Source organism: Cetorhinus maximus, chromosome 9 (genome assembly GCF_964194155.1).
Source record: "Cetorhinus maximus chromosome 9, sCetMax3.hap1.1, whole genome shotgun sequence".
Lineage (NCBI taxonomy): Eukaryota > Metazoa > Chordata > Chondrichthyes > Lamniformes > Cetorhinidae > Cetorhinus > Cetorhinus maximus.
The window spans coordinates 24,228,412-24,242,574 of NC_135887.1; the positions used below are offsets into that span (position 1 = coordinate 24,228,412).

At 47.6% G+C, this 14,163-nt stretch overlaps 1 protein-coding gene across 1 annotated transcript; it reads left to right on the forward strand.

The window, feature by feature from the left end:
• The first annotated feature begins 1,430 nt into the window (after positions 1-1,430).
• Positions 1,431-8,701, forward strand: LOC144684272 (cardiotrophin-2). The gene is made up of 4 exons (XM_078547906.1): positions 1,431-1,583; positions 2,410-2,511; positions 2,609-2,776; positions 8,525-8,701. The coding sequence occupies exons 1-4, from the start codon at positions 1,431-1,433 to the stop codon at positions 8,699-8,701; spliced, it is 600 nt and encodes a 199-aa protein (XP_078404032.1).
• The last annotated feature ends 5,462 nt before the right edge of the window (positions 8,702-14,163 follow it).

Sequence of the window (14,163 nt, forward strand, 5' to 3'; positions counted from 1 at the left end):
CGTCGCAAATAAAGCCCACGTCAGCAGTTATCGCTTCTGGAGTTCTGAAACCAACATCCGATATCAAACCTAAGTTAACAAATGAAACCTAGACTTTATTTGTGGCTTGGGAAATTTAAGAAAACTTAATCCTTCATGTGTGGGAGGATCTTTCACTCAGACAACTACAAAAAGGCAGAATGTCACATCAGTCCTTCAAACCCGGACTATCAAAGAGTGAGAAGGTACCTGAGTGACATTGCTCCCAGTCAGTGCACAGGGTAACACCGAAACGACCAGAGTTCACAACTAAACTGACAGGTAAGAGATTGGAATTATCCACAGTGAGCGATCCACTATGAAGAGGGGGCTGAGTGATACAGTGTGGAGTGGGGACTGAGTGATCCACTGTGGAGAGAGAGCTGAGTGATCCACTGTGGAGAGGGGGTGAGTGATCCACTGTAGAAAGAGGGCTGAGTGATCCACTGTGGAGAGACGGCTGGGTGATCCAGTGTGGACAGGGGGTTGAGTGATCCAGCATGGAGTTGGAGCTGCATGATCCAATGTAGAGGGGGGTGCTGTGTGACCCGGCGTGGAGAGTGGGATGAGTGATCCAGTGCGGGGGTGGGGTGGGGGGCAAGTGATCCAGTGTGGGGAGGGGATGAGTGATCCAGTGTGGAGAGTGGGGTGAACGATCCAGTGTGAAGAGTGGGGTGAGTGATCCAGTGTGGGGAGGGAGCTAAGAGATTCTGTATGGCTCTGGGCCTTTGTTAACTCCAGACTCGACTATTCCAGTGTGCTCTTGGCCGGTCCCCTATCCTCCATAAACTTGAGGCCACTCAAAACTTTGTTGCCTGTATCCTAACGCACACCAAGTCCTGTTCACCCATCTCCCCACCACCACCAACTGACCAACATTGGTTCCTGATCCAGAAAAGTCCTGATCTTCCAACTCTCATCCCTCCATGGCTTGGCCCCTCCATATGTCTGTATCGATCTCCAACCCTTACCACCCTCTGAGAATTTCAGTGCTCCTCCAATTCTGACCTCTTACACATCCCCAATTTTAATCGCTCCACCATCAGCGGCCGTGCCTTCAGCTGCCTGGGCTCCTAAGCTCTGGAATCCTCTCTCTAAACCTCTCTGCCTCGCTCTCCTCCTTTAAGATGCTCCTTATATCTGACCTCTTTGACCAATCTTTTGGTCACCTGTCCTAGTGTCTCCTCATGTGGCTTTGTGTCAAATTCCATCTGATAATGCTCCTGTGAAGCACCTTGGGATATTTTTCTATGCTAAAGGCATTATATAAATACAAGTTGTTGTGTTTGATAATAATGTATTTGATGATAAAGGCAATGATAATGGTGGGGGAAGTCTTCACGAAGCTCATTGTGTAAGGTACTTGTCTTACTGAACACACTGAAACTTATCTCTTTCTATCAGGTCGCACCATGAATGCTGCTTTCACCCTCCTGGTCTTCTCACTTGTTGCCTTGACCTCAGCTGCTCCAATGGTTCAGACCAGCCTCAAAGGACTTTTCACCCAGGGTGCGGCCCTCTCCAGGAAAATGCTGCAAGATGTTCACACCCTAATTGGAAAATATGTAAGCGTGGGCAATTTCACTTCAATGTTAGATTACAGGTGTTAAAATAGGAATGGGAGCTGGCCATTCGGCTCCTTGAGCCTGCTCCTCCATTCAGTTAGATCATGGCTCACCTCAACCTCAACTCCACTTATTCCCCTTTACCCCATGCCCCTCAATACCCTTTACCCGATAAACATTTATCAACCTAAAGAGAGAAATGCAATGAAATATTTGAAAATGCTAAGACTGCACTTGGAGAATTGTGCACAATTCTGTCTCCAGATTATAAAAAGGATATTGAGGCACTGGAGAAGGTGCAAAAATGATTCACAGGGATAATACCAGAACCGAGAGGTTATAACTATCAGGAAAGATTGAACAGTTTGGTGCTCTTTTCTCTAGAAAAGAGAAGGCTGAGGGGATGACCTGATGGAGGTCTTTAAAATTGTGAAAGGATTTGATGGGGTAGACACAGGGAAGCTGTTTCCACTGGTGGGGGTGACCAGAACCAGAGGGGTCATCAATATCAAGCAGTCACTAATAAATCCCATAGGGAATTCAGGAGAAACCTCTTGTGGCAATGCGAGTGGTGAGAATGTGGAACTCACTCCCACAGGGAGTGGTTTAAGGGGAAGCTGAATCAGGGTGAAAGGAATAGAAGGATATGCTGATAGGGCGGGAGGAGGCTCATGTGGAGCTTGGAGCAGATGGGCCGAATGGCCTGTGTGCTATAAATAATGTAGTTCTTCCACTACCTTTTGTTACTGCCCCCTTCATCAAACTCAAAGTTGATATCAGTTACTTCAATTTAGCCAATGCCAAATGTGTTTTTTTTTTAATTCAGAAGCAAGTGAAGCTTGGAAACCCATCATTTGAAGACTACAGCCTGAAGTTGAGAAGTCTCCCGAGCAGTCAAGAGGACTATGAACATTGGCTGGATACACAGGTACCAAGTCTCATCTTCCTGGTCCCTTCCCAGTTTGCCATTTGTTCCCTGGGAACCAGATTGGGTTTTTTTTGACATCTCCCTTCTCTCTCTTCAGGATATAGAACGTTTGCAGCAAAACTGGAAAGATCTCCAAGTATTCTGGATCCATGTAGATGCGAAGCGGATCCACGAACTCACCCAAACTCAAGGATCAGTCCTGGTTGATTCCATTGAAGCTATTTCACTCGATATCAGAGATTTGGTCTCCCAGCTCAATAGACAGGTAATAAAGAAGAAATTATTCAAACCAAGTGCTTTAATAAATGAACCATAGGGTCAGGGTGCCCTCTCCTCCTCTGCTATGTTGTTTTGGAGGAGATCCGACACTCCCTGTGATCTCTCCATTAAAGCAAAATAGTGTGGATGCTAGAAATCTAAAATAACATGCTAGAAACCCTCAGCACGTCTGGCATCATCCCTTTTCTCCTTTAATCGTCCTACCTACCACCCTAACACAGGCCTTCCCTTTTGTTCTTTCCCCCAGTACCACCACCCCTCGCCTTCCCCTGCCTCTGTATTTGTTTAAGACCTGTTATATACATACAAACATACAAACTAGGGCAGGAGTAGGCCACTCGGCCCCTTGAGCCTGTCCTGCCATTCAATAAGATCATGGCTGATCTGATTGTAACTTTAACCCGACATTCCTGCCTACCTCCAATAACCTTTCACCCCCTTGTTAATCAAGAATCTATCCAGCTCTGCCTTAAAAATATTCAAAGACTCTGCTTCCACCACCAAGGAAGAGAGTTCCAAAGACTCACAACCCCCTGAGAGAAAAAATTTCTCCTCATCTCCGTTTTAAATGGACAACTCCTTATTTTTAAACAGTGACCCCTAGTTCTAGATTCTCCCACAAGGGGAAACATCCTCTCCACATCCACCCTGTCAAGACCCCTCAGGATCTTATATGTTTCAATCAATTTGCCTCTCACTCTTCTAAACTCCAGCGGATACAAGCCTAACTTGTCCAACCTTTCCTCATAAGACAACCCACCCATTCCTGATATTAGTCTAGTAAACCTTCTCTGAACTGCTTCCCTAACCTTCTCCAGTTCTGATGAAAGATCTTTGTCCTGGAATGTTTAACTCCACCTCCCCCCGCCCCCGTCCTATTGTCCAGCCCAGTGACACTCCCTTTTCCTTCTTTCACTCTTGTATCCAGTCAGAGTCAGAGCTGCCCCTGCAAAATAGTGTGGATGCTAGAAATCTCTCCAACACTCCTACCTCTGGAACTCCCAAAGGATCTAACCTCGACCCCCTCCCCATTCTCATCTACGTGCTGTCCCTTGCCAACATCATCTGAAAGTGTGGAGGTCATATTCTGGATATATGTGGATGCCAGTATGTATGTAAGCTCCACCTCACTACCATCTCTCCCAACTTGTTCACTGCCTCGGTGGTGCCCACAGACCCAGTTCATGACAAGCCACAACTTCCAGCAGTTAAACACTAGGAAGACTGAAGCCATTATCTTCAGATCCCTCAAAATTGGCTCCATCTCCCCCCAAACGCACCCCCACCCCCACCCCCCGCCCCCCCACGGCCACTGTCTCAGGCAGAACGACACTGTTCCTAACCTCAACGTCCTATCTGACCTTGAGCTGAGCTTTTGATCCCATGGTCTCCCCATTGCCAGGGCTACCTACCTTCATCACTGTAACATCACCTAGCTGTATCCTGTCCTCAGGCGTGCCTTCCCTGCCCCCGGGCTTGGCAATTCCAATGCCCTCCTGTCCAGCACCCCACACTCCGACCTCTGTGGCCTGTACCCTAGCTCACACCTAGTTGCGTTCACCCATCACCCCTGTGCTTGCCAACCTACCTCATTCCAAAACAACTAACATTTAAAGTTCTCCCCCTCCACAGCCTGAACCCCCCCACCACCCACCCACCCCAATCCCTGTAACCCTGTCCAGCCCTACAACTCTCGGAGATAGCTGTGCTGTTGTAATTCTGCCCTTTTACGCCACTTCCTTCATCCCTCCATCAGCGGCTGTGCCCTCAGCCCTGGGATTCCCTCGCTAAACCTCTCGGCCTCGCTCACTTCTTTAAAAGTTCTCCTTAAATCTGACTTCCTTGACAAAGATTTCGATCACCTGTCCTCACATCTCCTTCCTTGGTTCAGCAACATTTCTGTGGAGCGGCTTCAGACGTTTTAATGACTTAATTGAAATTTAAATTCTGGCCGGTAGCACTCGGGCAATAGACTTTTACTCCTTAGATTCTCGAGGAGTTTTAATCCGTTGAGCTGTGAAGTAAAAGTGAGCTTCTACTATTAACCGCATGTGCAGCTCCGTAATGTTCGTAGAAAATTTGAGCTTTTGTTGTGAGTTAATTTTAGAATTGAAAAAGAGGATCCTGAAAGCTGCTGTGCTCTGAGAAGAGTTTTCGGTTTCACTGGAATTCCCTGAATGTCTCTCTTTTTTTAACTCATTCACGGGATGTGGGCTTCGCTGGCTGAGCCACCATTTATTGCCCATCCCTAGTTGCCCTTGAGAAGGTGGTTGTGAGCTGCCTTCTTGAATCATTGGGGTTCATATGGTGTAGGTACACTCACAGTGCTGTTAGGGAGGGAGTTCCAGGATTTTGACCCAGTGACAGTGAAGGAACGATGATATATTTCCAAGTCAGGATGGTGAGTGGCTTGGAGGGGAACTTCCAGGTGGTGGTGTTCCCATGTGTCTGCTGCCCTTGTCCTTCTAGATGGTAGTGGTCATAGGTTTGGAAGGTGCTGTCGAAGGAGCCTTGGTGAATTCCTGCTGTGCATCTTGTACTTGGTACACACTGCTGCTATTGTGCCTCGGTGGTGGAGGGAGTGAATGTTTGTGGGTGTGGTGCCAATCAAGCGGCTGCTTTGTCCTGGATGGTGTCAAGCTTCTTGAGTGTTGTTGGAACTGCACTCATCCAGGCAAGTGGGGAGTATTCCATCACACTCCTGACTTGTGCTTGTAGATGGTGGACAGGCTTTGGGGAGTCAGGAGGTGAGTTACTCATTGTAGGATTCCTAGCCTCTGACCCGATCTTGTCACCACTTGTCAGCCCAAGCCTGGATATTGTCCAGGTCTTGCTGCATTTGGACATGGACTGCTTCAGTATCTGAGGAGTCGCGAATGGTGCTGAACATCATGCAATCTTCAGCGAACATCCCCACTTCTGACCTTATGATGGAAGGAAGGTCATTGGTGAAGCAGCTGAAGATGGTTGGGCTGAGGACACTACCCTGAGGAACTCCTGCAGTGATGTCCTGGGACTGAGATGATTCACCTCCATCTTCCTTTGTGCTAGGTATGACTCCAACTAGTGGAGAGTTTTCCCCTTGATTCCCATTGACTCCAGTTTTGCGAGGGCTCCTTGATGCCACACTCAGTCAAATGCAGCCTTGATGTCAAGGGCAGTCACTCTCACCTCACCTTGGGAGTTCAGCTCTTTTGTCCATGTTTGAACTAAGGCTGTAATGAGGTCAGGAGCTGAGTGACCCTGGCAGAACCCAAACTGGGCATCAGTGAGCAGGTTATTGCTAAGCAAGTGCCGTTGGATAGCACTGTCGATGGTCCCTTCCTTCACTTTACTGATGATGGAGAGTAGACTGATGGGGAGGTAATTGGCCGGGATGGATTTGTTCTGCTTTTTGTGTACAAGGCATACCTGGACAATTTTCCACAGAGCCAGGTAGATGCCAGTGTTATAGTTGTACTGGAACAGCTTGGCTAGGGGCATGGCAAGTTCTGGAGCACAAGTCTTCTGTACTATTGCTGGAAGATTGTCAGGGCCCATAGCCTTTGCAATGTCCTGTGTCTTCAGCCGTTTCTTGATATCACGTGGAGTGAATCAAATTGGCTGAAGACTGGCATCTGTGATAGAAACATAGAAACATAGAAACTAGGAGCAGGAGTAGGCCATTCGGCCCTTCAATTCAGTGATGCTGGGGACCTCCGGAGGAGGCCGAGATGGATCATCCACTCAGCACTTATGGCTGAAGATTGCAGCGAATGCTTCAGCTTTACCCTTTGCACTGATGTGCTGGGCTCCTCCATCATTGAGGATGGGGATATTTATGAAGCCTCCTCCTCCAGTGAGTTGTTTAATTGTCCACCACCATTCACGACTGGATGTGGCAGGATTGCAGAGCTTAGATCTGATCCATTGGTTGTGGGATTGCTTAGCTCTGTCTATCACTTGCTGCTTATGCTGTTTGGCATGCAAGTAGTCCTGTGTTGTAGCTTCACCAGGTTGACACCTCATTTTTAGGTATGCTTGGTGCTGCTCCTGGCATGCCCTCCTGCACTCTTCAATGAACCAAGGTTGATCCCCTGGCTTGATGATAATTGTAGAGTGGGGGATATTCCGGTTCATGAGGTGACTGATTGTGTTCGAGTACAATTCTGCTGCTGCTAATGGCCCATAGCACCTCATGGTTGCCCAGTCTTGAGTTGCTAGATCTGTTCGACATCTATCTCATTTAGCACGGTGGTAGTGGCACACAACACGATGGAGGGTATCCTCAATGTGAAGGCGGAACTTCATTGTCCACAAGGATGGCCTCTCCTACTGACACTGACATGGACAGATGCATCTGCGGCAGGCAGGTTGGTGAGGATGAGATCAAGTATGTTTTTCCCTCTTGTTGGTTCCCTCACTACCTGTCGCAGACCCAGTCTAGCAGCTATGTCCTTTAGGACTCAGCCAGCTTGGTCTGTGGTAGTGATACCAAGTCACTCTTGGTGATGGGCATTGAAGTCCCCCACCTAGAGTACATTCTGTGCCCTTGCCACCTTCAGTGCTTCCTCCAAGTGGTGTTCAACATGGAGGAGCACTGATTCATCAGCTGAGGGAGGACGTGGTAATCAGCAGGAGGTTTCCTTGCCCATGTTTGACCTGATGCCTTGAGACTTCATGGGTTCTGGAGTTGATGTTGAGGGCTCCCAGGACAACTCCCTCCCGACTGTATCCCACTGTGCCACCACCTCTGCTGGGTCTGTCCTGCCGATGGGACAGGACATACCCAGGGGTGGTGATGGTGGAGTCTGGGACATTATCTGTCAGGTATGATCCTGAGAGGATGACTATGTCAGGCTGTTGCTTGACTAGTCTGTGAGACAGCTCTCCCAATTTGGAACTAGCCCCCAGATGTTGGTTAGGAGGACTTTGCAGGGTCGACAGGGCTGAGATTGCTGTTGTCATTTCTGGTACCTAAGCTGATGCCGGGTGGTCCGCCTGGTTTCATTTCTTTTCAGTTTGTTACAACTGATTGGCTTGCTAGACCATTTCAGAGTCAACCAGATTGCTGTGGGTCTGGAGTCACATGTAGGGCAGACCAGGTAAGGACAGCAGATTTCCTTCCCTAAAGGACATTAGTGAACCAGATAGGTTTTTACGACAATCGGCAATGGTTTGATGGTCATCATTAGAGTTTTAATTCCAGACCTTTATTGAATTCAAATTCCACCATCTGCTGTGGTGGGGTTCGAGCCTGGGTTCCCAGAGCATTACCCCGGGTCCCTGGATTAGTAGACCAGCGACAATACCTCCATCTCCCCCTGAGCGTTTAACCTATCAAATCCCTTTTAGAATTTTAATAGAACTCAATTAGTTCAGTTTTTTTTCTGTTGAAAAGAGCCCCAGACTGTTCAATCTTTTCTGATAGATATGCCCCTCAGTTCTAGCTATCATCCTTATAAGCCTTCTTTGCACCTTCTCCAGGGCCTCTATATCCTTTTTATAATATGGACACCAGAACTGTTCTCAGTATTCCAAGTATGGTCTAACCAAGGTTAAAATAATTAATATTGAAGTTTAGCAAAACTACTTTGCTTTTCAATTCTATTTCTCTCGAAATGAAGCCCGGGTCTTGCTTTGCATTGTTGATGGCCTTATTAACTCCTGTTTAATGATCTGCAATGAATCTATACTCCCAGATCTCTCCATTCCTCTACCTCATTTAGACTATTTTCCGTTTGTGTGTTTCCAGCTCTCAGCCCTGAACAGCACATCACCAGAGCCCTTGGACCTGACTCTCCCCAACAATATCCTGAACCCCAACTATGAATGGCAAAGCAAGCTTCAAGGTTACATCATTTTCCGAGACCTGGAAACCTATCTGAATAAAGTGGTCCGGGACTTCACACTCTTAAAGGCCAAATACTGATCCTCAGTAAGGAATCCAACATAAAGGACATTGGACCATCACTCCACCCTTACTGTAACTGTCCCAACCAGTGGGTGTTGAAATGACTGGGAAGATATTTATAAATTGATATATTATTATGACATCGGAATTATATTTATGTATTTGTGATAATTTATTTAATTTAAATAAACAGTTTTCAATCAATCTTTGGATGAGCTAGATTTATTGCATATTAATAGTATATTAATATTAAGTTATTGTATATTTATTAGCCAAACATGATTTGGTTCATCACATTCAGGGTGAATAGTCCTGCATCCTGTTTTTATTCATTCATGGGGATGTGGGCTTTGCTGGCTGTGCCAGCATTTATTGCCCATCCCTAGTTGCCCTTGAGAAGGTGGTGGTGAGCTGCCTTCTTGAACCGCTGCAGTCCATGTGGTGTGGGTACACCCACAGTGCTGTTAGGGAGGGAGTTCCAGGATTTTGACCCAGCGACAGTGAAGGAACGGCGATATATTTCCAAGTCAGGATGGCGAGTGACTTGGAGGGGAACTTCCAGGTGGTGGTGTTCCCATGTGTCTGCTGCCCTTGTCCTTCTAGATGGTAGTGGTCATGTGTTTGGAAGGTGTTGTCAAAGGAGCTCCTCAATCAAACCACGAGTGGGGGACTCCCCACAGAAAGCAGTGTGATACGATGTTTGGATTCACAGGCTGATGAACAGTTGCTGTTGTTCTTCATTCTGTTCTTGCTTTGGGGAATGATGATGTATCAATTGGTGGGTGATTTGCAATCCAACAGATGACGTGATAGAGGAGGTAAGAAGAAGCTATTGTCAGTAACCAAACAACACAGGTCAAAAATAAATAGCAAAAGAGCTAGAGGGGAAATTTAGAGAAATTTCTTCACCCAGGGGATTGCAATAATCTGGAATTCCTGAAAGGCAAATGGAATCAAATTCCATAGGAATTTCAAAGGATAATCAGGCATGTACTCAGGAAGGATTAATCTGCAGGGGAAAGAGCAGGGGGGTGGGGATCTAAAGGATCACACTATCAGAGAGATAGTACAAGCACGATGGACTGAATGGCCATCTTCTGGGCTGTAAAACTGTGATTCGGTAATCCCAGCTCCATACCCACGGGAACACATACAGCACTTGCTCTTGGGGTAGGTGTGTAGTGGTTATGTTATTGGATCAGTAACCCAGAGACTGAGAGTTCAAAGCCAATCAAGGGTGGGGGAAAAAGCTGGTTTTAAAAATCTGGAGATAAAGAGCTGGTCTCAGTAAAAATGACCACAAAGCTGTTGGATTGTCTTCAAAACCCAACTGGTTCATCAATGCCCTTTAGAGAAGGAAACCTGCCGTCCTTACCTGGTCTGGGGCTATATGTGACTCCAGACCCACAGCAACGTGATTGACCCTTAACTGCCCCAAGTTTTAATAATGTGGCCTATGATCACATTGTTGGGGCAACTAGGGCAGTAAAATGCCGACCTTATCGGTGATGCCCATCTCCAAGAATGAGGAAATGAAAACTCCAAATGATCAGATTTTGATTCATGAAACATTAGTTTGTACAGGGACATCATCAATCAGCAAGAAAGGCTTGCATTTCTATAGCACCTTTCACAACCTCAGGATAAAGCGCTTTACAGTTGGTATTTTGTGAAGCATAGTCACAGTTGTAAAGACGCAATAATAGGTAGGAAAGTACGTTGTGAAGAGGACATAAGGAGTTTGCAGACAAATATAGATAGGTTGAGTGAGTGGGCAAAAACCAGCCAGATGGAGTATAATGTTGGAAAAATGTGAAGTTGTTCATTTTGGTAGGAAGAATAAAAAAGCAGAGTATTACTTAAAAGGAGAACATCTACAGAATTCTGTGGTGCAGAGGGATCTGGGTGTTCTAGTGCATGAGTCACAACAAGTTAGTATGCAGGCACAGCAAGTAATTAAGAAGACCAATGGAACGCTATCCTTTATTACAAGCGGAATTGAACATAAAAGTCAGGATCAGGAACAAAAAAAGCTGTAAAAACTCAGTAGGTCTGACAGCATCTGTGGAGAGAAAGACAGAGTTAATGTTTCGAGTCCTTTTGACTCTTCTTCAGAACTAAAGGGAAATAGAAATGTGGTGAAATATATACTGTTTAAGGGGGGTGGGGGGGCGGAACAGGTGAAGCTGGATAGAAGCTTCAGCGATAGGTGGGGGCAAAGGAGAGATTGCGAAAGATGTCATAAATAAAAGGTCAAAGGGTTGTTAATAGTGGTGGTACTGGCTAAAGGAGGTGACATTAAGAGTGGAAAGCAGAATGTGATAATGGCAGGACCAGGGTAAGCACCCTGGAAAGTGACAGATGCCCTATTGGGGGTGGGGTGGGGGAAGGGGAAGGTGGGACTAAGGATCGAAAAGGCTAAAAGCTGGGGATAAAACAATGAACAAAAATGGAAATAAATTTTAAAAATAATAATAATGAAAATGACTGCGGGAAAAAATAAATAGATAAAAATTTAAAAATAAAAGTGAATATTGAAAAAAGGGGATAAAAAAAGGGGTGAGGATAGAGGAGAGAGTTCATGGTCTGAAGTTGTTGAGCTCAATGTTAAGTCCAGAAGGCTGTAAAGTGCCTAGTCGGAAGATGAGGTGCTGTTCCTCCAGTTTGCGGTGAGTTTCACTGGAACAATGCAGCAGGCCAAGGATGGACATGTGGGCATGAGAGCAGGGTGATGTGTTGAAATGGTAAGCGACAGGGAGGTCTGGGCCATGCTTGCATACAGGCCAAAGGTGTTCCACAAAGCGGTCACCCAGTCTGCGTTTGGTCTCTCCAATGTAGAGGATATCGCATTGGGAGCAACGAATGCAGTAGACTAAATTGAGGGAGGTGCAAGTGAAGTGCTGCTTCACCTGAAAGGAGTGTTTGGGCCCTTGGACGGTGAGGAGGGGGGAAGCAAAGGAGCAGGTGTTGCACCTTCTGCAATTGCATGGGAAGGTGCCGTGGAGGGGGTTGAGGTGTTGGAGGTGATGGAGGAGTGGACCAGGGTGTCCCGGAGGGAACGGTCCCTACGGAATGCCGACACAGGGAGTGAAGGGAAGATGTATTTGGTGGTGGCATCATGCTGGAGTTGGCAGAAATGGCAGAGGATGATCCTTTGAATGCGGAGGCTGGTGGAGTGAAAAATGAGCACTTGCTTCTGGGAGGGAAAGGAAGGTGTGAGGGCAGAGGCGCAGGAGATGGGTCGGACATGGTTGTCAACCACCATGAGTGGAAAACCTCGGTTAAGGAAGAAGGGAGACATGCCAGAAGCACTGTTTTGGAAAGTGGCATCATCAGAACAGATGCGATGGAGGCGAAGGAACTGAGAGAATGGGATGGAGTCGTTACAGGAAGCAGAGTGTGAGGAGCTGTAGTCGAGGTAGCCGTGGGAGTCGGTAGGCTTGTAATGAATATTGGTGGACAGTTTATCACCAGAAGTTGAGACAGAGAGGTCAAGGAAGGAAAGGGAAGTGTCGGAGTTGGACCATGTGGAAGTGATGGAGGGGTGGAAATTGGAAGCAAAATTAACAGGTCCAGGTGAGAGTATGAAGCGGCACCGAAATAGCCATCGATGTACCGACAAAGAATTGTGGGAGGGGGCCTGAGTAGGACTGGAACAAGGAATGTTCCACATACCCCATAAAGAGACAGGCATGACTGGGACCCTTGCAGGTAACCATAGCCACACCTTTTATTTGGAGGAAGTGAGGCAAGTTTAAAGGGACATTGTTCAGTGAGAGAACAAGTTCAGCCAGGTGGAGGAGAGTAGTGGTGGATGGGGATTGTTCGGGCCTCTGTTCAAGGAAGAAGCAGAGAGCCCTCAGACCATCCTGGTGGGAGATGGAGGTGTAGATGGATTGGACATCCATGGTGAAGAGGAGGTAGGAGGAAGTGTCTGAGAGTTTGCGCTAAGCCTCTGCGAGGTAGAGGTCAGTACGCCAGACAACAACAGCACCACCCTTGTAGGCAGGTTTGATGACGAAGTCAGGGTTGGACCTGAGAGAATGGAGTGTGGAAAGTTCAGAAGGAGACAGGTTGGAGTGGGTTAGAGGGGCAGAGAAATTAAGACAGCCAATGTCACGCCGACAGTTCTCAATGAAAAAATCAAGAGCAAGTAAGAGGCCAGATGGAGGGGTCCAGGTGGAGGGAGAATACTGGAGGCAGGAGAAAGGATCCGTTGAACGGGGAGAGGACTCCTGCCCAAAGAAGTGAGCACGGAGACGAAGGCGGCGGAAGAAGAGTTCAGCATCGTGCCGAGCCCGAAATTCATTGAGGTGAGGATGTAAGGGTATGAAACTGAATCCTTTGCTGAGTACTGAACGTTCAGCAGCAGAGAGGGGAAGGTCAGAGGGTATGGTGAATACACAGCCGGGGCTGGGATTAGAAGGTGGGATGGTGTCAGAGGGACGGGCAGGGGTGGAGGGTCCTGGATGGGCTTTGGCATCAATGACTTGTTGGAGCTTGTGTTCCTTAGCACCTGAAAGGAAGAGACAAAGTTTCTTGTTAAGGCGTCAGATGAGACGAAGAATAAAATGAAAGTGGGGACAAGGACAGTTTAGAGATAGGGTGAGTCGGTGCTGCTGGAGGGAGAGGTCGAGTGTGTTCATGTGGTGGCGCAGGGCACTGTGTGTGGATCTCAGGATGCGGCAAGAACAGCAATGAATTTCGGGCTGGGCACGATGCTGAACTCTTCTTCTGCCGCCTTCGTCTCCGTGCTCACTTCTTTGGGCAGGAATCCTCTCCCCGTTCAACGGATCCTTTCTCCTGCCTCCAGCCTTCTCCCTCCACCTGGCCCTCTGGCCTCTTACCTGCTCTTGATCTTTTCATTGAGAACTGTCGGCGTGACATCGACCGTCTCAATTTCTCTACCCCTCTCACCCACGCTAACCTGTCTCCTTCTGAACTTGCCGCACTCCGTTCCCTTAGGTCCAACCCTGACTTTGTTATCAAACCCACCGACAAGGGTGGTGCTGTTGTTGTCTGGCGCACTGACCTCTACCTCGCAGAGGCTGAGCACCAACTCTCAGATACTTCTTCCAACCTCCCCCTGGACCATGACCCCACCACTGAACATCAAGCCATTGTTTCCAGGACTGTCCTCTGGAGATCTTCCCTCCACAGCTTCCAACTTCATAGTCTCCCAACTTTGGACAGCCCACTTCTACCCCCTACCCAGAATCCACAAACAGGGCTGTCCCTGTAGACCAATCGTGTCAGCCTGTTCCTGCCCCATGGAACTCATTCCTTCCTATCTTGACTCCGTTCTCTCTCCCCTTGTCCAGTCTCTTCCCACCTACATCCGCGATTCCTCTGATGCCCTACGTCATATCAACAATTTCCAGTTCCCTGGCACTAACTGCCTCCTCTTCACCATGGACGTCCAATCCCTCCACACCTCCATCTCCCACCAGGATGGTCTTCCTTGAACAGAGGCTCAAACA